General features: G+C 44.1%; 1 protein-coding gene across 5 annotated transcripts in view; it reads left to right on the top strand.

Moving 5' to 3' along the window:
• SMOC1 (SPARC related modular calcium binding 1) overlaps window positions 1–24,640 on the top strand; it is a 134,459-nt gene that overhangs the window by 91,548 nt on the left and 18,271 nt on the right. For all 5 annotated transcript variants that reach the window (XM_055716778.1, XM_055716780.1, XM_055716779.1 and 2 more), the window contains exons 8-10: window positions 16,767–16,959; window positions 17,856–17,938; window positions 21,475–21,580. In XM_055716778.1, the coding sequence (XP_055572753.1) occupies window positions 16,767–16,959; window positions 17,856–17,938; window positions 21,475–21,580 (382 nt within the window). The remainder of the gene's footprint in view (window positions 1–16,766; window positions 16,960–17,855; window positions 17,939–21,474; window positions 21,581–24,640) is intronic.

The raw sequence follows: 24,640 nt of genomic DNA, 5'->3' as shown, positions 1-24,640 counted from the left end.
CTGCAGAGTGGAGAAGAACTTAGCAGGAGGACATGCCCAGACCCCAGTTTTAGCAACAGTCTCCTGTGCTTCAGCTCCTGACTGTTTTTGTGGCAGGGTGATCTGTGTAGGAACTGCCAGTGGGAATCATCCAGAAGCTTCAGATAATGTAGGAGGGTATCAGCATTCTTTAAGGGTGTCTTTCATGGGAGGGCAAATGCAGCTTGTGTTTTGTGAACTGCTGGAACAACCAGCAGCTCACAGTGCAGTTGAAGGTGACAGTTCAATATTAAAATCCTCTGCAATGGGCCCTACCTATCTTGGAGACCAATAATGCAGCAAATCTGGTAGCTGCAATGGAAATAAGAGTCCTAGACCTAGGTTCTGGGAGGCTACAAAGGGACTTGGGAGCAGGAGGATCTTGTACTTGAGACCCTGTCTCCCACCCTTTCTTAGCCTGACAGAGCCGAAGTAGGCTTTCATGTTGTAAAGGCTATGGGTTCGTTCAGTTGTTTAGTCAGGAAGCTGCCTGATGTAAACCAGAGTGTTGTTCATGGAATAATTCCTTTTGTGAATTTACTTTTGTAAAAAACCCTTTTTTTTTTCCCCAGTTGGTTCTGATATAATTTCTGTTGTTCAAACAAGATTATTGTGGGTGCATGCTACAAATAGAAAATAAAAGATCTGGAAAATTCAAGACTTCTGTAGGAGGTGGTTTCTATAGCAAGCTAAAAGGAGATGTGTGGTTCATCTGGCTCAGCTTTACTGATTGCCCTGACAGACCCTCGTTTGCTGTAGGATCTCATTAAGTGACTGGGTTGCCAATTTTTAGGCCCAGATTTCCTCATTAGGCGTTATAAATATACAGCCATTTCTGTTTCTTACACTGAATTATTGATACCAAGAAATGCTGCCTCTTCAAAACAGGGCTATGGTTTAGCTAATATTAGGTGAGGGCTACTTTAGTCTGTTTCTTTCAGCCAGTGAAGCCTAGTCCCCTGGTTTGGTACCTTTCATCCCTTGTCATACATGTTAAAAGGCAATGTAGGGCAGGTGGGATTGAACAACAGAGCTGGAGTGTATAAGTATCAGTTAAAATCAGATTCTCCAAATGTCCAAAACTCTGCCTTGGCTGAAGATTATGAAATAGCTGTCATGAGATAGGCATGCAGAATTAGGGGATTTTTTAATTGCTTTTGGCTCTTGTCACCTTAAAATATTAATGCTCAGCACATTTGTGATTTTTCATTTATTTCTAAAGGGTTAAGGTAAGTTTTACTAGTGCAAGATTGGATTTTTCATTTTGGTGTTTGCCTAGTTTTCTCTCTGAGCTTGCACTTACTGTCTTGAAACAGATACAGCCTGGTATCCTCTTGCAGCAATTTAATGGGATCACTGAAATCAGAGGTGAGAACAGATCTAGTAGGTCATCTAATCTATGGCCCTAGGGCTAGTGAATGTGTGAAAAGCAGCATTTTTCTAGTGTAGCATAAATGCCTTAGGCAATAAAGATTTCGTTTCTTCCCACAGGTACCTGCTCTGCTGTCTGAACTCAGTCTTAGGATTTTACTTTTTGTGATACTCAGCCTAACTCTTCTTTTATTTCTGTTCTTCTTCATTGGTCTTGAGTTCTTGAAAGCCTGCCCTACTCCTTGGGGTACTGAAACACTTAACCCTGATAACTCTTCTCCCTGTGGTGGTTATGTAGCCCTGTCCTTGGCAGTGAAGTCCAGTAGATACTATTGTCTGAGGGCATGTGCTGCTCTCTAATCAGCACTGACGTTGGACACCTTGGACAGCTAGCACCATTGCTATATCAACCATGAGGAGAATTTAAGAATCGCTATATGGAGACATATTTGCTGTCATTGTCTCTGGTCAATACTAGACTTCAGAATGAACCGACCACCAGGTAGCTGAGCATTGCAGAGCTGGTGAACACCCTGTGTTGCAGCCTGTATCTAATAAGGCTGCATGTGAAATCTGAGTGTTCCACCTTCCATTTAGGGCTGACAAACAGGAGAGGTCCTCCTGAAACAGTCCTCTCTTTTGGAGCATTTACATTTTGCTTGGCATATGTAAATACTAAGAAAGCTAAGGATCAGAGAAAGCAGAGTGACTCTAGCCTGGTGATTAGAGCACTTGACCCAGGCATTTTGCCAGTGAATTTTTCTAGGCTAAGTAAAACAGCATTTCTATGAGGGTTTGCTAGCGCTGTTACCCTAGCCTGCCTTAAAGAATTAAATGATGACAAAATCTGTTTCTCAGTAGGGTGAGATGAAGGTTCAAATCTTCTTGGCCAGAGGCAGGAACCAAAGTATGAACATGCTCTAACATCTGGACTGTAGAGTAGCAGAGAAGTTACTGTTTTCTACACTTACAAACTAAGTCCTCTGCCTTTATGAATCTTAAAAGCCCAAAAGTAATTTTCTCTTTCTGGGGCGATTGAAAGGTCTAGATCAACACAGTATTTTATTTGTTATGGCAAGATGACAAAAACATTTTTGATGTTTGTTTTGAATTGATTTTCACCTTACCCAAAGATGCACACCCACGGGTGCACACAGATGGCTACCCCAAACTATTTAGCACTGCCTTCTGTGACATGTCATTTATTTTTAACACACAGAGCAGGAGGTGATACAGATGAGACCTTTGCAATGGCTATTCTCTAATCAGCATGGGTGGGAAACATCTTTTCATTCTACTTCTACTGTTTTAGCCTCCTACTTTCCTACCTTCTCCCCCCGGCCTCTTCCAGCCTGCAACAGTCCAAATGATTATTTTTTTACAGTTCTTAATCTAGAGAAACACTTGATAATGTGTTCCACTTCCAAGAAAATAGATCTGATGGCTGCCTGTTTGGGAGCACCCCATCTCCACTGAGGAATCCATGGTTGTTCCTCATTTCCAGAGCTGGGTTATCTCCAGCTCCAGTTGTGCTAGTTAGTGATTTGGTTTTAGTTAGCAAGAGATTCCAGCCTGTATCCATCTTACCCTGACAACTTTTAAGAAAACCACAGAGTGATGTAATGAGCTCATGCATGGAAAAATAAACAGCTCTAGAGAAACCAGCAGTAGCAGCCTCAAGTAAATATTCTGCAGTCACTGGGGTTTTGAACATGACGTTATTTGAAAGGAAGAATGAGTAATATATTAAGGTTAGCAGCTGAAGACAGGTTTGTGTGTGCATAGTTTAAAAAAAAAAAAACCAACCATTTTGTTTATTTCAAAATTTTGCTTGTTGAATGGGGGCCAACTCCATGTGACCTATACTGTTCAGCTCTGGCGCCCAAGTATCATGCCAGCATCTCATATGACAGTTTTCCAGTGATAGAGCTTTCTGCTGTCAGGAGATCTTAGTGGACAGAGTATAACTGTAAATGAGTTTTGAATACAAGAATGGTGGTGGTCACAGTTCTTTTTGTTAATTGAAATCACTTGGGGCCCAAACTTTAGGGCTTCTCAAAGGGAGAAGGAGCTTGAAAGGTACATGTCTGTATATACTTTTGCAAGAAGCAGAAACACATCCTGTCGTCCACCCCAAAGGGAGTCTGTGTACTCTTGGGTGCAGTTTGACTCCAGAGATCTGAACAGTGGGGTGGGATGTGATTATATCAGATGTACTACCAGGACATGCATTCTCTGATTTGTCTGTGTTCCTTCTTTAACTTTTTTCCCGCTTGCAGAAAAAAAAAAAAAAAGGCAATAAAACCCACATGACACCCCAAAATAGCTTCTCCTTTCTAGTACTTTGCCTAGGCAGTGATACCATTTTGCTGCATGCCTTTCTTAAGGATCAGGGAATAGTGATTGCTCCTAGGGGGAATGTACTCATGACATGTTGCCTTAGCCATGTGGAGTCTTTCTAGGATCCTATACATTAACAAGGAGCATGCTTTTAAGCCACCTATATTGAGAATCAGTGTAGTTCCTCTTGAGTCAGATTGTAAGGGCAGGGCCTGCTGCTTTGCCCTTAAAAAGGATTATGGCAGTTTTGGTGGGATACACCAAAAATAGCTAAGGCTAGACAAAAGTTTGATTTGTTATTAGGATGTTCCTTTTTAGCAGTGAGGACTAACCCCCAAGGAGCTTGAACACCTGTATTATTTTCCAGAGTGAGGAGACAGTGCACTTATTTGCATTGAATATGTAGTTATTTGGAGTTGGAACAAATTTCTTTATGCCTTGGAGATGTGGAACGCTGCAGAGACTAGGGAGCTACAGGTACATTTAGATGAGGCTTTTGAAAAGCAAAGCACTTTTTTGAATGGGGACAGTTTCTCACCTGTCTTAATCCTGTCTTCTCAGCCTTATTCATCAGCTGTCTTGTCCTACCCTCAGCACACAGCGTTCCCTCCCTTGTTATTTAAAGATATGTGAAGCCATGGGCTTCTGCTACTTTTCTCCTGCTTTCTGTTACTACTAAACTAGTTGTGCTCGTTCCAAACTGACTGGCTGCCTCTCCATGCCAGTTGTGTTAATGTTCTGTCTAAATGTCTGTTACAGGCTGTTCTCCAAAATCTGTGGCTGGTTAGTGGTAGTCAGGACACCAAGTAGAGGAGATGGGTGGAAGCAAAAGTTGGTCTCACTTCAGCAGGAAAGCAGGTTGAGAAGGAAGGAGTGTCAGCCAGGTGCAATTGTGCTTTAGTGGCATCTAAATAAGATGTGATGGTGGCATTGGAATTGGAGAATTTTGGTGCCTGGGAATGACATCCTAATGCTGACTGCATCCTCTTTGGTGGACATTTTGATGCTTCCATCTCTTCTGGGCATAATACTTGGGAGTAGTGGTTTTTGAACTTCCCCGTAGCTGAAGCAGAAAAAAGAAGAGTCAGTGATGATGTCAGGAATAACAGTTCATGGGAGGGAACCAATGAGTCAGAAAGCTTTTGCCTTTCCTACTATCTTCTATTATTCTGTTCTTCTTGGCTCTTGTCCTACATCTTGAGTCAGTGCCTCCCAACACGGTGCTCCTCTGATCTGTCAAAACCATTGGGCTAAAGTATGTCACTTTATTGTCCCATCTGCCAGAAATATTTACCTTCAGACCTTTGTATTAGTCCTCCCACCTCTTCTTTTTTGTGAGGATTTGTTTTGGTTTGGTTTTGAGTTCATTTTAATTTAGGTTCTGTCTTGATATCAAATGAAGCAATCTCAGGAGAAGTGCCTGATGAGTATGATATGAAAACTTACTAATTACATTGCATTTTCACAGCAGATCTCTAGATTCTTGCCTGCTAAGTTCCTGCTTCCTTGCAAGCCAAAATGTGATGTTTCACCCTTATTTTCTCTCCCTTCTTTCCCTCTGGCTCTATGTGGTTCACTCACACGTTCCTCTCTTGGCTGCTGTTTAGGAGGCCTCTGTCTCTTTCTCCTCCTGAAGGTTTGGGGAAGGTACAATATATGTGATGCTCAAGTGTGATTCTCCCACAGTCTCAGTGTGTGTGACAGGTGTGGTGAAGAAGGGAGTACGTAGGGGAGAGCAGAAGCAGGGAGGATGGAAGAATCTAGGACCAGGACCCTTCCCAGACAGCCAGCAAACAAAGTAATAAATAACATGCCACTGGGGACTAGTTAATCTGCTCTATGAAAAGGTGCAAAGTATACAAGTGGGAAAAATAACATTGTATAATAATCGGCATGCAACCATAGGTGTTAAACCGTATGCAGCTAGGCAAATAAATGAAGCTCCCCCTGAGTGCTGTGTGATAAATCATTCCCAAAGAATTCAGTCACTCCCCCCTCCTTATGCCGCAAAGAAAGAAAACAAATTACTCCAGACATGGAGTCATAACTCTTACTCTACAGTTGCCAGTTAAGGTGAGTGGACAGGGGGCGGGAGGAGAGGGGCAAAGATATAAGAAGCTGGGGTAAAAGGGGAAGAAAAACAACCCTAAATTTAAAATGACTGAGGATTTGGAGGGGAAAGGAAATAAGCTCCAGCAACAGACATTACCTGGATATATAGGGACAAATGGAGAGTGGAGAGGTCAACTTGATGCAGTTTGTTTTGCTTCTTAGCAGAAGCTGGTTCATATTGGAGAGGTTGCATTGATTAGCTGAAGTAATTCCTTAGCAGCAAAGTGCTCCCTTGCTGTATGCAACAGCAGCCTTCAGCACAGGCTTGTATGTGGATCTGCACTTCAGACGTCCATCTGAACGTATGTTGATGCTTGCAGATAGACTACATGTATTGACTCACCTTCTCGCCTCTCTTAAAATTTCACAAGAAAGATTATAACAGTTCTAAGGTGCCATAAATAAGGAAGGGCTGTTTCAAAGTAATGGCTTGACCTGTGCTCCCAGATTCCCCCTGGAAAATGTTTAGACTTCAGCTTCTCCTGAAACCAAAAGCCCTGCTGGAGTTTGCAAGTGATTCTCAAGGAGACAACTGATGAAAAAAAGGGTTCAGTGGTACACAGGTCAGTGTTATCCCTAAGAGTGTTTGCTGCCCCCAGCATTGTCCAAGGACACAAGGCTGTGAGGCAGCAGAGTTACATTCTGCAGCTGCTGGAAAACCCTACTCCTTCCATGGAGGCTTGCTGCTTCTGATGCCAGGCTTAGGGTGAGGAGGTTCTCTGCTTTGGTGGGTCTTGGAGATGGAGTAGATGATAAGAAGGGAAATGTGTAGGGCCCTACACGAATGTACAGTTTGTGGAGCAGCAGCATGGGACATTTGAGGAAAATGTCATAGAATCATTTAGTTGGAAAAGACCCTTAAGATCATTGACTCCAATCATTAGCCTAACACTGCCAAGTCCACCACTAAACTATGTCCCTAAGCATGATGTCTACACATCTTTTAAATGCCTCCAGGAATGGTGACTCAACACTTCCCTGGGCAACCTGTTCCAATGCTTGACCACCCTTTCAGTGAAGATATCTTTCCTAATATCCAGTCTAAACTTTGCCTGGTGCAACTTGAGGCTATTTCCTCTCATCCTATCACTTGTTACTTGAAAGAAGAGACTGACATTCACCTTGCTACAACCTGCTTGTGTGTCAGCTGTGTCCTCTTTACTTTCAAACTGATGTCAACAGTGTTGTGAAAGTCCTGTGTATATTTTGGAGTCGTGGGGGCACGAGTAAAAGCTACCATCCTCATGTTCCGTTTCTCTTCATGGGCATCTCATTTTTTGTATTTTGCCAGACCACTGAAATAAGAAAGTGGTCAATGGGAACCAGTGAGTACATTTTGTGGTGCGGTTCAGGGGTGGCTTAACTGTGTGCTTTTCAGGCTGTTGAAATGGTTTGTAAGTAGCTGGAAAGACTTCTTGGTAGAAGGTCCCAAGGGTTGCCTCTGAATAGTCAGGAAAGAAGGCTGAACCCAGCCTCAGATCCCAACAGATGGGAGTATGTTTAAAAAAGCAAGGCAGCGTTCATTCTCCTGGAACGTGTTAGGGAGGTAGATGTGTTAAACTGGCTACTCTCACTCTGGGTGAGTGCACGGCATTTTTCTGGTTTCACCACTTCATAATGCAGGGAGGTCTGTGATTCTGCTGGTGCCATCAGTCTCCCACCTCATCTTAGGCTTATTGAACAGCCTCTGATAGCACAAAGCTATCATTCTGTCTGGAAATGGTACCCGCAGAATGCATGGGGTGCTATAGCTGGAGGGCCTGTTGCCTATGTAAGTTCTCTGCAATTCAGAGAAATTCTACTGGGAAGAACAGTAACCTCATCTATAGTGTCACTCTGGAGTCCTTCCTTTGCCTTTCAGCCCAGTTTGTGGAAGGAGGGCTACCTCCATCTCGTGACACTGATGGAACAGAATCAGTTTCTCTGTCCTGTGACTGATGTCTGAATTCCATATGTTACATCGTTGAACTTCCAAAGCCTGAACATTCTGCACAGACAGCTGGCTCAAGCTAAATGTCCAAGAGTGAGTGCTAGCACTCCTGTCAGAGGCAATTCCCTCTGCCTCCTCATAAAGTGCTAAATATTACAGGAAAAAGCTGATCTGCCATAAGATTCATCACACTATAAACCTGTTCCTCTTCCTCCCTTTTACTCACTAGCAATAGCATAAAAAAAGAATGTTACTGTAGTTAGGAAGACCAGTTTGAAATACTTTTTACCTCCCTGTGACAGTTTTCAAAAGCTTTCTGTTTGGTGTCTGTAACTATACACTTACAATCCTGTAAAAATAGTGTGCTCGTATATTCCAGCCAGCAGAGGTAGGCAAGTCCTCCAACAATTGCTATGCTACTTGTTCCAAGCACATTAAAAACAGGTGTGGAAGTGAAAATAGTTTCCCAATAATTTTAAGGCTCCAGTGGAAACACCTATGGCTTCTCATTTTATTGAATAGCATTCCTCAGTGTGGAAAGAGTGCAGTGAGAAAGGAGTACAGGGAAAATGAATGAATGTGTTCAGAGACAGGTGGCTTATCTCAGAGCTAGATATGCCACGAGCTAGCAGTGCTTAGAAACTATGTGAAATGGAAAAGAGGAGTTGGAGAAGAAAAAATGCAGACTCTGTGAAAGTTCCACTCAAAATCACAAAGATAGCATCTAATGTTGAAAGCTGTTCTACTGCTGAGGAGCTGTCCTGATGTGAAGAACTGATGTAAAGAGGGCTACGTTTTGGTGCCAAACTTTCTCTGCTCAGATTGTGCAAACTGTCATTGTAATGGTACTGCACAGCTACAGCTGTCATATAGAATATGGAAGCCTTAGGAAAATCAGACCTCAAAATCTGGAAACTTAAACGAGATGAAATATCTTCAGGATTTTAGACTGTGTTTGCAAAGAGGTTGCCTTAGTCATCTAGGATCTGCTGGAGCTTCTCAGTCTGTGTGAGGCGAGTGGAAAAGACCTGAAGAGATCACATAGGGGTTTTTTCCTCCCCAACTTAACTCAGGGTCATATCCAGTTTACAGCAGCTCTGATGCATGTAACCTGTTATAAATGCAGCGACAGGGATCCCACTGCCTCTTCCAATGAATGAACAGTTAATCACCAGGAGTTTTTTGTATCAAACCTAAATCTCCTTTCTCCAAGTAAACTGACTGCTACTTGAACTACCCATGGTGAAGAAAAAAAAAAGATGTATGACCATCCTTTTTTTTTTTTGTATAACAGCTTTTATGTCTCAGAAGACTGAATGTCATCCCTAGACTAAACAAATGGAATTTTTTCAGCCTTTTCTCATAGATCAAGTTTCCTAGACCTCTGCCTGTTCCCTTTGCGCTCTCCTGCACTTTTGCCAAATGGTCCACCTCTCCGTCAAAGTGTGGTGCCTAGAGCTGGACACAGGGCTCATTTAAAGGCTCACCAGCCCTTAGTGTGTGTTTCTTGTGTGAGGCCCCTGTCACTATGTCCCACAGCTAGATTTACCTGTTTTGATTTTTTTTGTTGAATGTCATGAAGTTGCAGACTTTTCGTGGTCTACCTAAGCTCCTGACCATTTTTTTCCAAGTCTTGCTGTCTCGCCAGTAATTTCCTCTCCATGCACTGGATTTCTCCTTGCTGGTTGTTATGGTTTGTACTTGTAAGTTGTGATCATGCTGATTTAAAACCATTTGTCAAGATGACTTTGAATTCTTTCCTGAATTTCAGTCTGTAAATTGCATGCTATGTTCCACTAGCCAAACTGGTCATTTAATTTGGTACAAGACACAAGTCTTACGATCACTTTCAATACTGAAGATCTGTTTCACAGAGAACTTTTGAGACATCTCCTCTTGGAGCGTGTTTTTCTTAACCTGCAGTGTTAGGCAACTATCTCATACTGTACGTAGTCTATATTTTCCTCATTTTCTTATAAAAATGACATGACTTATACTCTAATGAACCAGAATTTAATCAGAGCTCTGTTAATGTGTTGTGTACAAGCAGGGAAATATTTGCATTTTTTTCTTCAGAATGACGTACTGTAGCCATAAAAGAAGTATTGTTCTCTTTCTGCTATCCTTATAGCTAGTCTGGCTACAGCTCTAGGAGGGCTGGGACTGTGTGACTGACTCCTTGAGAGATGTGGTGGTAGAAAGAGTCCAAAAGCTGCCTGAAGGGCAGCTGTGTTAGAATTGCAGGTACAGGTAACTTTCAACTGGTGGGTTTCAAGATGCCCAGGCATGGAGCTTTATTCCTCTGTGGTTTGGAAACCCTGTGGAGCAGACTTCTTTCCTTGCTGGGTAGCACCCAATGTCTACAGGTTCTGCAAAGTGAGCACAAGTTGTCCATCAAAAAGGCCTTTGGCAAGTTCACTGTAATCCCTGGGACAGTGCTTCCTTCAGCCATTCCTCCTTATTCCAAGCTAGAGGGTGGATACTGAATAGGCTTCTTAGCACGTAACACCGGTGGGAGTACAGTGCAGCTCTATTGCTTTGAGCAGAAGGAAAATGGCAGGGGAAGGATGAGTTCCTGGATAGCTGAAGTTTAATGAGCCACTTGGAACAATGCATTTTTTAAAATTGTAAGCCACCTGTTAAATCTTTGCATTGTACTTGTTCAGCACTGGAACGTGTAGTAACCTCTGCTTCCTTTGTAGCCTATGCCTTGAGAAATGAAATTGAGTGAGTACCAAGGTAAAGCAAGGACTGCTCAACTGGTACAGTGTGGGAGCACCTGCAAGGTTTGTTTTTCTCTTTACCTTTACATTAGCCAGAATACCATGGAAAGACCACGGTCCCAGACACAACAGGGTGGAGCGGGTAGCAGCACTGATGACTAACAGAGGTGCGGAGAGATTTATGCTATCCCCATGAGCCGTATTTGCTCAGCTGTTATTGTGCTCCTAGTAAACACAGAAGGGGTTGTTTCCCTCATTCCACCCACATCTCTGCTCGGGGGATAGGCAGTTAGTGCCTATTCACCACATTGCTTTGCTAGTCCTGCCAGCCCTTGTGCATGTGCGTACCCAAGGCTTTTCAAATTCTTTTTCCACTCTGAGGTGGAAGGGATGCAGATTTGGGCTGCTAATAGACCTGTGCTGAACTTTCTCTGTGGAATGAGGTTGCACTTTCTGCCCACAGCTTTTGTAAGCTCCATACTGGGGTGAGACACCTGTTCTCCCAGAGTAGACCTGAGTCCTGTTCACATTAGAGCTCCCTTGTGCAACATAAAAGCAACTCTAAACCAGTGTACATGCTATGATAAAATAACCAGTTCAAGGCTCCTCTTCTCTGCCAGAGCAGTGTAGAGACAGGCTAAATAAAAATGAGAAATCAACCCTGTTCTTGAATTAAGCTTCCTTGGGAGACAAGCAAATAGTTTCACTGAGAGGAAGACTGAGGCACAAAGACACAGCCCTCACTTTTGGGTTGGCACAGGATGTCTGTAGGAACTTGGCACTAAATGTCCATACTGTTGCCTTTCATTTGGTGCTGCGTTGGTTCCTTACAGAGGGGAAAGCTGGGAGTTGAACAAAAAAAAAAATTGGGAGAGGCATGTGTTTGGTTTTTTTGAAATGGTATTTTGAAGTCAGGTCCCTGTTGCAGCACTAACAATAGGGATTGGTCAAGAATTCTTCAGTAAAAGACTTTTTCCTACCCTTCTGATGAATGTTTGTTCATTAAAACTGAAGCTTTTTGTGGGAACTCCAAGGGAAAAGTTTCCCCAGTCCAGATAGAATTTCTGGTCAAAAGAAATGAGAGCAGAAAAGAGAAGAAAATCTGGCCTGTCTTGCATAGCCTGTAGCTCTGGAGTTAGGCTATTCACATAGGTTCATTGGGGCTGGCAGAAGCAGAGGGAGGTCTCTCCGGGGTGTAGAGATCTTTCCAAGGTGGTTGGTTTTGGTCACAGTCTCTCCCTTCCTTTAATAAGAAAAAAATTGGATGCAGAAGAGCAATACTAAAAAAAACCCTATCTAATGTGGTTGGATGGCAGATCTTCTTAAGTCCCACCCTAATCATCTACAGCATCCTTGCAGCCCTGGTGATTGATGCTTGGTCCTTCGGCTCAAGTTAGCAGTAAGAGTTGTTACGTGTCAGGAGGCAGCTGGGGGAGGCTGCCTTGTCCCCAGAGCAGCACGCTGGCTGCATCTAGCTCTGCAAGCTGAGCATGAGAACGGTTAAGCACAAGCCTTTGGTTAGATGCTGCTAGATACCCTCTCTTCTCAGCTTTGTAAGGTAAACAAACACCCCATCTCTTTAATAACCATCTAATTTATTAGACAGTTGGATGAGTACCTTACCTCATCCATCACTTTTATTTTTATTGTGCAAGCACTAGATGTATGTTTGAATGTGTGTACATAAGGGACCAGGGATGAGAGACCTTTTTATGAATCTGACCATGTATTTCTCCGAAGGCCATTACTAGGGGAAAATTGCTGCGTAAATAATGTACAACTGCAGATGTCCAAGCCTTGTTTTCCTGCAATAGCTCATGGCTTCAGAGACACTACTTCTAAAAATGTTTTAAGGAGTGGTAGAAGCAGTCAAGAGTAAGAAAGAACGAACAGCATTTTAGAGCTGAGCAGTTAAGGTAAAATGGATATTTCTGCCAGTGATTCCCTCCTTTGTGTGTGTATGCATTCCCTGTCGTTTTTTTTTTTTTTTTTTCCTGTCATTGGATTTGCTGTAATCTAGATTTGCTGTCTCCCGAAGGTTTCACTCCCCAGCAACAGTGAATTAACAAGTTTTACTCAGCTTCTTTGCTGATGGTTGTCTTAAGTCAAAACAGAGATGGCAGAAAACAGGGGAATGTGACAGTGCCTTTAAGAGAGGAAAAAAGGGTGTAATATTATGGTTGGTCCTAGGAGGGCTGTTTGTGTCCCACTGACTTGGTGCCTTAAATGTTCTTCTCTCTCTAAATGTTTAATACAGGGAAAGAAGGAAGATTTTTTTCTTTATCTTTCTGTGCCTGCAACCCCCATTAACTCAAACAGGGAATATGCTTTTAAGTACCTTGCACATATAATAAATATATGCTTCTTTCTTAGATGACAGCTTAATTTCATAGCTGGCATTAAACCTTCTAGCTTGGCTATAGGATTTCACTATCCTCCATAAACCTGGCCTTGGCAACAACAGCAAAGTTTCCAGTAAGCAGTCTGACTGGAACAGGCTGACTTCAGTGTCCTGGAGCTGGGATAGCATTTGATGGTCCCTTCATTACCCATGAGACCATCTTTCAGGGTGACAGTGTATGCAGTTCATGCCAAGTCCGGTACTAGGGGAGCCGATGGTATGAATTTCCCAGCTGATTTTTCTGGCTGTTGAAATACACCCCAACTGTTAACATTCACATTTATTTTTTTAAGGGAATTAAGTGCTGTTAGAGTGGTAGCCTGGAGGGGAGAGCCTTTCTGGGGGCTAGTGCTAGTCAATATGCTCTGCTTAGTAGCCAGATGTTGCTGAAGGAACTTTCCACAAGGCAGGTGTGAGAGCCTCCCCTTAGTTTCAATGTGTTTGCTGTTCTGATCCCCTCTAGCTCAGGGAAGGTATGTATGGTGGATCCAGAAAGGGTTCAGAGAAAGAACTGGGGCAGGTGAGACTCTTCAGCATGTAGGAGAGACAAAGCAGGAGTCTGTAAAGCTGTGAGAGGCAGGGAGGGAGATGGCTAACTGTTCACTGTTTCATCCTCCAGAACAACTAGGGTCAGCAAACAAAACTAGTTGGAGCCAGGTTTAGATTAAACCAAAAGATGTGCTTTGTTCCACATGCAACACGTAGTCAAGCCACAGAAGTAGCTGCAGGATGTTGTAATCAATAAAAGTTTATGAGGGGAGACATGGCAAACTGATGGAAGAGAAAAAACATTGCTACTCGCTAAATGCAGACTTCATGTTTGTGTCCACAAATTTCTGATCCGCAACTGGTTGAGACATGAAATACATGGGGGAAAGAAGTACATGCTTCTCGTTCCTCTGTTCTCTAAGCTGCTGCTTCTGGCCACAGCTGGAGGTGACCCAGACAAGTTGGGCCTTTGGTTTGCCCCAGTATGTCTGTTTTATGTTCTTCAGGATGTAATGGGATAGATGAGACTTTCATAGTGGCTACTTCTAGATGTATGCTAGAAATGAGAAAAATCTGATCTCCCTGCTCTTTCAGTTGTACTGCTGTCGTTGCTAATGGTGGGCCACTAAATACCGGTGTCAATAGCAGATTTTGCATCATTGCATCTGTTTGATATCAACGGAACAAAACCTGTAAGATTGGTTTCACTCAGCCATTAAACACCCTTCAAACAGGAGTGACTACCAATTAGTTCTGTATTCTGGTAGTAAATGCTGTAACTATTCGAGTCTCACAAATTTCTGTTAATATGTGCAAAGTATGTTTTGCCATTTTTTATAGCACAGTACAAATGTGTAAGTATGTACGTTTATTCTGTGTAATTGCATACCTAACTGCAGATGTATGTAAAATAAGATATTAAGTCATTGAAATACGTTTATTCTTTTTCTCCTTCTTGATTTCAATAAAGTCACATATTTTTTTGTTCTGACACACAAAAAAAATACCACTTCATTTTTTTCAGAGTAATTTTTAGTGCTAGTTTTGCAAGACTCAAAGGACTTGAGAGATCTTGGCACTCAGGAAGCTTTGGGGGTTTAGATAGAAAAATTCCTGGAATGTAGTTGTCTTCAGCAGAAGGGGTTTTTTCTTTTGCTTATTATATACAATGATGGTAGGGAATTCTGCCCCTGTTCTTGCTTCCCCAAGCTGCATGAAGGATCCTCCTCACCTGAGGGCCAAGGTGTGAATTGCTGTCAGCAGATGGCGGTTAACTGGGGGCCCCTCATGATGTAAGTGGTTTGTTAAGGAGCCTGCAGGCCCCTGGCTCAATGACTTCTCTGTCCACATACAGCTTGGGAACGGTCACAGGGCCGTTTTTTTAAATGTGAAATCTGTCAGCAAAGTGAAGTCAGCTTAAATATCAGCTGAGGCTTGAGCTCCCTTTCAGTTTTTGTTGACTTTATCCCCTCCTGCTCCTTCCTGATCAAGTTTCTCCCTGCTTGAGTCAGACTTGCCGACACTTAAAAGTTTTTATTCTGTGTGTTGGCTGTGTGGGTTTGTGTGTGGCAAATTCAGGTGCCATTCATATTCCCAACCTCAACAGCAATCTGAAATGCTGAAGAGAGACAGACCATTATGGGGCTATGGGGCTCTTTAGCTGCTACAGTTCAATTAGAAACCAGTAAAAGTGCTTCTGGTACCCAAAGCATGCTGTACTTGGGTGACACTGTGCAGACCTACTGGAGTTTTTTTTGTGCTGTACCTGCTGCTACCAAGCTGAGGAATTCTAGCTGTCAATCAGCACCCCTTCTGTTCCCCAAACACGGAACAAAAATTACTCTCTGTAGCAGAATTTATCACCAAAATGTAAGATGTAACTGATGGGGTACAGGCAGGCAGGCAGGCAAAATACACAGAAACAGTGAGCGTGTGTTAGTTGTGTGCTGAGCCTGTCCTGAGGGCAGGATGCTGTGGTCATGCTGTGTCTGCTGGCTGACTGTGCAAACATCTGCAGGTTTGGGATGAACCTGTGGTGTCATTGCCTGTCAGTGCTAAAGCATTTTATGTATTGAAAGCTTGAGGGGATTCTTGGCCATGGCAAGGAATTTCAGATGTTGTGGCTTATTTATAAAAAGAAAAGAAAAACCACAGTAAACTGCAAAGGAAAGGAAACCTAGGCAAGGAGAGAACAACTGTTTCTGCTTCTGTTTTTTGTCACTCTCCCAAGGATAAAATTTAGGAGTTATATTGTTGTCTTTTTTTACCCTACACTTAGACATGTTTTAAGTCCTGTGCTGAGCTGCCTTGACTGCTTTCTGTCCTACATGCACAGGTTTGGTTTTTTTCTATGTAATACCTTCAGTAGTTTCCAAAATTGAAATAATTTTCCTACTCCTCAAAGGGTCAGAATGTTTGGAGACTTGTAATAGAGAACTGTTGAGCCAAATACATCTTAATGTCCTGTGGGTACTCTGTGCATCTCTTCCCCCTTTAATGGCTGGTCCATGTAAGAGGCAGCGGGTCAGCACCCATCTGCAGGCAGTGGTTGAAGAGGCAGTGTTAGGGCCAAAGGTGCCAGGCTGGCTGCAGAAGCCACTTCTGGGCTTCTTTCTGTTCTTTGGTGTGTGCCACCTGTGTACACTGTTCTCTGGTTGATGACATCTTGAGAAATAACCTTTTCTGTGTAATAAGCTATTAAGGGACAGGGTCCTACCTACCCTGCAGTGGGGAGCACTGTTGGGTGCCCTCTGTTTTCCAGGTGAGGACAACAGAGTGTGCTAGAGAAGTGAAGGCAGTGAGGGTAGAATGGAATATCTCATTCTGTTGCCTGCAGGTGTGTGCAAGGTGCTGTCTGCACTGCATAAGGGTGTTAAAACATAACCTTCTGCTCCTCTTGTGATCGTGTCAGAGAGATGCTATTGAGAGGGAGGAGTGCCTTGCTGTCTGGAGAAAGAGACGGTGGGACAGGGCAGGGTGTTTGCCTCCTTTGTTTAACTGGAAAATACAAGTCATAATTTAGGGTCTCTCAGTATGGGAAAACATGATCTGGGAAATGCTTACCCCATGGCTGCAGTAATAGTGAATTATTGTTATCTGATAGTTCTGTTCCAAAACCCAGATGAATGGGAACAGTTTTTCCTGCTGCTCCTGGCTTGCTGGGCACTTGGCAGTCAATGTCTATAATCCATTGTAGGAGGAAGCTCTCAACCTGGAAGTCCCTGAGTCCCTAGGGATGTAGACGTGCTGGTGTTTGCTGAAAAGGAAACAGACACAAAGTTCTCCTCATGTGAAGGATACCCATATCCTGCTGAGCTGAGGAAGGTGATCTTGATTTGACTTCTTTTTCTCCACCCTTTCCAACCTCCTTCCCATCTTCCAGAGAAAGTTCACTCCTGTGACCAGGAAAGGCAGAGCGCCCTGGAGGAGGCCAGGCAGAACCCCCGTGAAGGCATCGTCATCCCCGAGTGCGCTCCTGGAGGGCTCTACAAACCAGTGCAATGCCACCAATCGACTGGGTACTGCTGGTGTGTCCTGGTGGACACAGGACGCCCCCTGCCTGGTACTTCCACTCGGTAAGAGCTGTAGGCCTGGTGAGATACCTGCCTGGAGAAGATGAGATATAAAAAAATTCTGTTGCTGTATCAGATAAGTTCTTACTTCTAGAGCAGTCAGCTCTGTACTGCCTTCCTTTGAGCTAGCAATGCCTTATGTGATGTTCCCTATTGTATGTTACTACGCAGGTCCCTCTATGTAGGGGTTGATGCCTAGTGACTACTGCCCTTACTTTCCCCTGTGTTAAGTATTCATGCAAAATAACCTGGTTTTTCTCTGGCTTGCAGCTTTTGGGTGGCAGCAGGAACCAGGGCTTTGTTTCAGGAATACAGATCAGGGGCATAAGCAGTGAAAAGACAAGTAGCTTTGTTGCATTATCCTCTGCTTTATACTACCATGCTGTAGCCACTTGGATCCTGACCAGTATGGACATAGAAGACTGTTTGGATGTGTGGTGTTAGATTTTAAGCCAGTGATAGATTTTTCTTTAAGTTCCTCTGTAACTTAAAACTACCTGGGGAATCTTTTCTCACTTGGGGTTTGGAAACAAATTGTAGGTTCTAAAAACAGGCCAGTAGGAGTTGGGACCTAAACTCTGCTAGATACAGTGGTTCTGCAGAGCATGGACAGCTTTGAAAAAATGCTCAGCATGTGCCCACAAGAGCTGGAAGAGAGCCTTGTGCTGTTTGTGGGTTTGGGCTGGTAGCTAGTACTAGACTTCAGAGTACGCTCTTCTATCTCCCTCCACTTCTGTTGCTGACTGTCCATAAGCAGATAGATGCTTGAGAATAATATTTCCTCTGCAGGTTTATTGGTTTCCCCTGCAGTAAGCAGATAAGACATGACCCTTTAGCAACCACCTGATGACACTAAAGCTGTATCACATAGTTTAGCATCTGCTGTTCTCCTTTTTCAGCTATGAGACCCCAGTGTGTGAAAGCGATGCCAGATCGAAGAGCACAGAGATTGATGATCCATTCAAGGACAGAGAACTTCCAGGTCAGAGAGGAACAAGATCCTGTCTCTGCCTTCTTCCCTTGTCTCAACTTGGGACTCTTAAGAGGCCGAGAATATTGTTGAGGAGATGGGGGATTTCCCTCACCGTGCATGTTTTATCGTGGGTTTTATTCTGTGTTATTTTGGATCACCTCCAGTTTCAGCAGTGAACTGGAAAAGGCTGGGAGTGTCCTGGGGGCCAGTTTATTGCCTGTTTGCCCTTTGGAAACATGTCTGGGATCAGAATTTTCAGGAAAGAAACCTGGATGCCTGTAGGTTCCCTGGGGGAAGAATGGGCTCAGCGTTAAAAGTTCTTCAAAGCCTGGCCAGGACAGGATCCTTTCCATTTAGTAGGGCTTTTGAGCAGCTTGGTGCTCCCCGAGCAGTGAAAGAAGACACAGCTGTAATTGTCAAGTGCACCAGATGGCTCCTTGACACTGCATGGACCAGGCAGAGTGGCGTTCCTGATGAACTAAGGTCCCTTAACTAATGCTGGCTCCTCAGCTGGACTTTATCCCTCATTTTCTGCCTGGGACCTGCTTTATCTCCCATTGCTGCTTGGTTTATATTCTGCTTTCCCTTCTTAACAGAGTGAAAAGCCATAATTTACTGTTTGCCTACTTTGCTTCTGCCAGGAAGATATGCTGGGCATAGGTGTCTGTGCAGCTGTTAAAAATGCTATCCTACCTGCCTGGGAGCTGTTTTTTCCTTCCCGCTGCCTTTCTAAAGAGCAGAGTGAGGGGCCTTCACTTTAGAGGTCAACCATTGCTCTCCTGGGTAGGGGCTGACTGCTGGAAAACAGAAGCTACAGTGGGTCCGTCTCTACCTTGAGGGAGTGGTAGAGATGGAGAAGTCTGTAGAAAGAGCTGGTAGCTCTGGATCTACTCCATTTTCTCCTGGCCCTTTCTAGGGCTAGCATAAAGTGAATTGTCCCTGAGCAGGTTAGCAAAATAAATGAGATTTGTTCCAGGTTTGCCTTCTGTGTCTCATAACTCTCCTCCTGCCAGCTTCTGATGTTGGGCCCCGTAGCTTTCTGCTTAGCAACTCTGCCCTCAGCAGAGCTCTACTCTGCGTAGCTCCTTATTTTCACAAGTCACATAGAAATTTCCTATCTGCCTCCCTTTCACATTTGAATGAAATTGGCCAATTGGTTCAAGTATTACTTTGGGGGGTAGAGGGAGGGAAACCAGCTAAATGATTGCATTAAGGCTCATTTCTGTAGGAAATCACGCTAAAATAGAATAATCTTACTTCCTTTCTTTCCATCCCCTTCTCCTCTTCCTTTACTGCCTCTCCCTGTACTTCATGCTTGCCTCTGCAGAACTCCTCTGTGAAAACCCTTTGCTCTTGGGTTTTTTCTTTGAGACTCTCTTTCTGATCTCAGGATGATAGAATGGTTTTGTTTCCCTTCTCCTTTCCCTTCTGCACTGCAGCTGGACAAGGGGATGAGAACTGCTTGATGCAGAATAGGACACATGATGCTCTGTAGCATAGTGGCCTGCTCCTAGCATCATAATCCAGGAGAGTTCCCCTCTCAGCTCAAGCCACATTTGTGTGCCTGAGTAAACTTTCATCTCTGTGCTTGGCTGCATTGGCTAGCATAATGGTTCCTGTCACTGAAGATATCCTTGTCTATGGAGAGACTTTATCCTGGTTTACCTGCCATGGTAGGTGCTGTGCTGCATGATCTTTTGGTGCAGACTTGAGGTTAGTCTGATTAGCTACTCTTGTATGCAGAAATTCACTGGTGAGCCAGAACTGCAGGGGGTGAGAGAGGATTTTATTTTTTCTGCTCTTCTTAGCACAACTGAATTTTAAGAAAAAAACCCTGCTTTAACTTGAGACTGATCATTTGCACTCAGTTCTGTAAGGGGGACCCCATATGTTATTCCTCTTCTAGAGGTTTGCCCATTCTGTGCTGAAGGCAGTATGCTTCTTGGCTGGTGTGAAGAGACCCTGGCAGAGGCTGAGGTGGGGGAGACATAAGTCCAGATCCTTGCACACCTACACATACCCTCTTCACAAACTGTGTCATGGCTGTGGCCAGAAGAAAGAAAGAAGGAAGGAAAGTGTTGCTTGCACATAGCAAATGGCAAGCTGCTAATTCCTGCAGACGGTGAGATGCTGAGGCCCCAGGGACATGACTTCTAGCAAATGGTTTTTCAACCTTCTCATTACTGCAACAAAAAGCTCCTTTAAGTGAGTGGTCTACTCTGGCTGCCATAGCAGCTTACCCGTTACAATGCTGACATTTTCTGGACCATGTGCCAAACGAGTGCTGAGGGGTGTGCGTGTGTGTAATGCACATAATATGGAGACAGGCAAGGGACTCTTGGTTAGCTATTGCAGAGAACAGAGCCTGTAGTACTCCAAAGGAGGGAGTTTTGTCAGATCAATTTGCAAGCTTCTTTCAGCCATCAAGGGATTACAGTAAGTTTCTGGTGCTCTGTTTGGGCTACACGTGCTTCCCTGGTTGTCTGAGAAAAGCAGGAAGTGTTGACACTGCTATATGCTCCTGGGGGAGGCTTTCTGATGTCTGCTGCCTTAATCAGCTGATTAATTGGTTGTACATGGTGGTTTGGGGCAAGAGAAGACGTGAGGGATGTAGTGATGGCTTCTCTATCACGTCAAGAGAAGACAATAGGATGTGAGATGATGGGTTGAAGTTAAGTATGCTCATTCTGTGGTACGCTAGAGCCTACAGGATTAATATGGTAGTAAATGAAGCATGATTTTTCTCCTTTAAGAAGCAAGGAAACAGCATAGATTACCTCATAATGGTGAGGAGATGGAGAATTTCGTCTCAGCTGTGTCATAACAGGCTGGCACCGTTAAGGACAGGAGGCTCTGTCAGTCTGTGGTTATGATGGTGGCAAACTAGACAGCCTCAGCACTAAGTAATGGAAATGGTTACCAAGCTCATCCTCAGCCCGCTTTGGCCTGCTTAAGGCAGCAGTGACTGAGGGTGATTACCACGGGTTGACTTAGACTGACGTATTTCCCGTGCAGTGTGATCATGCAAAGAACTGAATTATTGTGGTAGCTGCTGGCAGGCAATGCTCTCCGTGCCTGAAGAGGAGAGTGCAAGCAGCAGTCCTCGCTTTGACCCATGCTTTGGGAAGCTTTAAACTGTCAGTTAGGACCTCAGAATAGCCACATTTGCAGAGGAAGATGACCCAGGAGGTAATGAGCTGTTTTGTAAACTTCTCTGCAAGTGTCACCATGGGAACTCCTGTCTACAGGGCACTTCCAGCACATCCCTGTGGTTATGCTGATGGAGAACTGGGAGAGGTCATAAAGCTAACCACACGGTATTCCTGCCAGATATTGTTGGTGATCCTGTTTGTGCCTGGACAAAAGCTGCAGGACAAACTGCCACACAGAGAAGCCTACTGAGGGATTCTTCTGCCTTTCCTTAGGGACTGTGATGATGGCTGCCATGTAACAAACAAAGGAGGTTCTGGCTGATCCTTGCTGAACTGGGGTGGCAGACCAATCCTATGTGTACTTGCACTAAACCTGGTCTTTTCTTTCTGCAGGCTGCCCAGAAGGGAAGAAAGCTGAATTTATTACCAGCTTACTTGATGCTCTGACTACAGACATGGTACAGGCTATTAACTCAGCAGCACCTACTGGGGCTGGGAGGTGAGTCCAGAAAGCACTCAGGCTGAATGCTGCCAAGGTGGCTGCAGAGCTGGAGTGCTCCTGTGGTGGGGCAGCAGGGAAAAGCGTTGCTCTGGGCTGATTTGGGTTCCTCTGGGTTGCTGGAAGAGGAGCTGAAGCTGCATCTTCAGAAGCTGCTCTGTCCTGTCATCCTAGCCTTGCCTCCCTCCTGCCCCTCCTCCCTGGCAGCTGCTGCGCCATAAAGGTTAGTATAGCCCATTTGAAGTGTGAAATGAGAGCTCAGTGGGAGGAAGTGGCTTGTTCTTTTGTCCCCTGGTGCATTAAAAGACCTAATAAAATGCAAATGGATTGAAGGAGACCGTGTGGCCTAGTGGCTACCACAGGGAGTGAAGAATGCAAACCCGAATTCTTGGCAGTACTAGCGCTGTGGTTTTGCTGTGGGGCTGCAGCCAGCCTGCCGAGGAGGAGAGGAGCAGTTTTTCACGGCCCTCCCCTCTGACCAGCTGCCTGTTCATCCCTCTTGGAAAGAGCAGCAGGTCAGGACTGTTGGAAGAGGTGGGCAGAAGTTTGTGTTTCTGGGGGACTGGAGCAAAGCTGAGGTCTTGTCTCCCCCTTCTGCTTGATAACAGCAAATCCCCTTTAGCACTACAGCTGCAATGCTGGACAGGCAGGACAGGCCATTGAGAACAGACTGTGATGGGTTTAGAAGAAGCGCTGTATTGCCTTTGCTAGTCGAGGCTTCTATGGTTCTGGATTCCCCCGACTATAAAAGGAGTCAGCGCTAGTTTAGCACACAGGGGTGCCACAATGACTAATGTGCTCATGTTCATAGAGGTGCAGAGATGAAGGAGGTGCCTCTGTGCATGTGTTACTTCCATAGGTATTGCTCCAATATGAGAGTAATGCTGATCTCCTGCTTTCCTCTTTCAAAACGTAGAAGAAAGCAGTGCCATCTTTAACTACTCATGGCAAAAAACTTTCTGGGTGGCACCTCTGTGCCCCTTGGTTTCAGTATGGATTGCTTGTGAACCCATATGGTTTTAACTTTACATTTGGATCTGACAAATCAGGCCAGCGGCTGAGTGCCTGCACGCTGAATATTCTGTAACCCATCAAATTAGCAGTATATGCCTAGCATGTCTGTATTCATATAAACAGGATGAAAAACGCCCCAAGGATGGGAAATACATCGTTCTCTCCCAGCCATAAGCATTCCAATGTCAATTCTATCTAATTTGCATGGTTCGAATGCAATGGGTAGGGGTGGCAGGAAGCCCTGAAGAGTATTTGATATTTATTTGGCATCTTTGGCACTGGGACTGAAACCCAGCCAATGTAATCATCACTCTTAAAATAAAGCTTAATATAAACCAATGTTGTAGAGACCAGAGATGTATGCCCCCACTGCACTTCTATAAACCAGCAGGCTTGCTTCCTAATGTTCCCCAAGCTTTGTGTATTTCTCAGCTTTCAATAGATGCCTTTCTAGTAGAAGTTTTCACTGGCCAGCTCTTCACACAGTCGTCATGATGATTTATTTTCAGCTCCAGTGTCGGCAGCCCAGTTGCAAGGGGAAAAAGAAATCTTTTAGCAGGCTGTCCTTTGTAAGGTGAAAGACTGCTACCACCCAAATACTCTGTCTGCCCAGAGCCACGATTAAATTCAGGAAACTGCTCTGGCATAAACTTCCATGTGCATCAGCTAGACTAAGCACATACCCCCAAAACCAGGCATCAAGCTTTTCCATCCCACCATGCCATGATGGGACCATTTATTTTTGGGGGGGAAAAAAAAGAAGGCATTTTAAGGAGTTTCTGGTACTTACATAAAAATGTAATCAGTACAGCTTTCATTTCGTAAGAGTTTGCAGGGCAGCTGTCTCTGCAATGAGTCCTGCTTTCCAAGTTTCTCAAGGGGAGGAATGTCCTCAGTCCTCTCTTCAGGAATATCTGAAACTGTCTGGGTGACCTAACTTGACTTTGGCACTGAAAATGAAAGCTCTTTTCCAAGACAAAGGAATATTTTACCTACAGGGTTAATCATAGGGCTAATTGATTTCCAGCCTCAACAACTAACAAAATACTGGATTTATGACAGTGCTTATCCTTGTATCTCCCTGGCCCAGGTTTGCTGAGAAGGTCAGATTGAATAGGAAAGCTAGAGATCTGGCTATCTGATTTTTCTTAATGTCAGTCATGTCAGTTTTAATGTCTTAATGTCAGTTTTCTTATTTGGGAGACAAGCTTCACTTACTGCAGGCTCTTCTCCATCTTTGCCATAACGATGGCAGAAGGGATTCTCTATTTAAATACGCAATGGTTCCCTCTGTAGCCTCTTCCTGTTCTTTACAGTGTTCAGTATTTCATCCTCCCTGGCCTTTTTTAGAATTTAAACAAATGCATCCAACGATCCAAGGTAAATCGTTAACATACCACCAGCAAAGCTTATGCCTGTTGCAGGGGGCAGGCCAGGCAAACAGCAAGCCATGTCACTTGGCCCCGTATATTGTCTCATGTATTTTAATCGACAGGAGAAGCAGCAAGCAGGAGTTCTAGGGAAGGGGGGGGATGTATGCTTGTTTCTCCATGGCAGCAGAGAGATGGTACTGGCATACAATGTCCTTTATTATAAATATTAAAATACAGGACCAAACACAGAGAAGAGCCTTTCTAAGGTGCCGAGGACTGAAAAAGCCTAACAATGGGAGTCTTAAGGAGCTCAGCCTTCCTTACGGTATTAAAAGAACCAAAAAAAAAAAAGGTTGAAAGATGATTTTGTCTAATCTGAGTATCTCCACAGGGACAAAAGCTCTGCAGGCTCTTTAGTGTAGCAGGGAAGAACATGATTAGCTGAATATAAACAAACTAGTGATCAAAATTTCTTTAAAGCAAGGGTAATTCTAAGGCAGAATGAAGTCATGAGGGAGGTGGCAGATTCCCTCCCTCTAAGGCTTTCATCTTAGGCCTGATGCCTTTCAGAAAGGCTTGCTTTAGTCAAACCTGAGTTACGGTCCTAAGAGTAATTTGATTCACATTCTGTCAGTATGGTATATAGGAAATCAGATTAGATTACCCTGCTGCC

This window comes from Falco cherrug, chromosome 7 (assembly GCF_023634085.1).
Source record: "Falco cherrug isolate bFalChe1 chromosome 7, bFalChe1.pri, whole genome shotgun sequence".
NCBI lineage: Eukaryota > Metazoa > Chordata > Aves > Falconiformes > Falconidae > Falco > Falco cherrug.
This window is presented reverse-complemented; position numbering and strand designations above follow the sequence as displayed.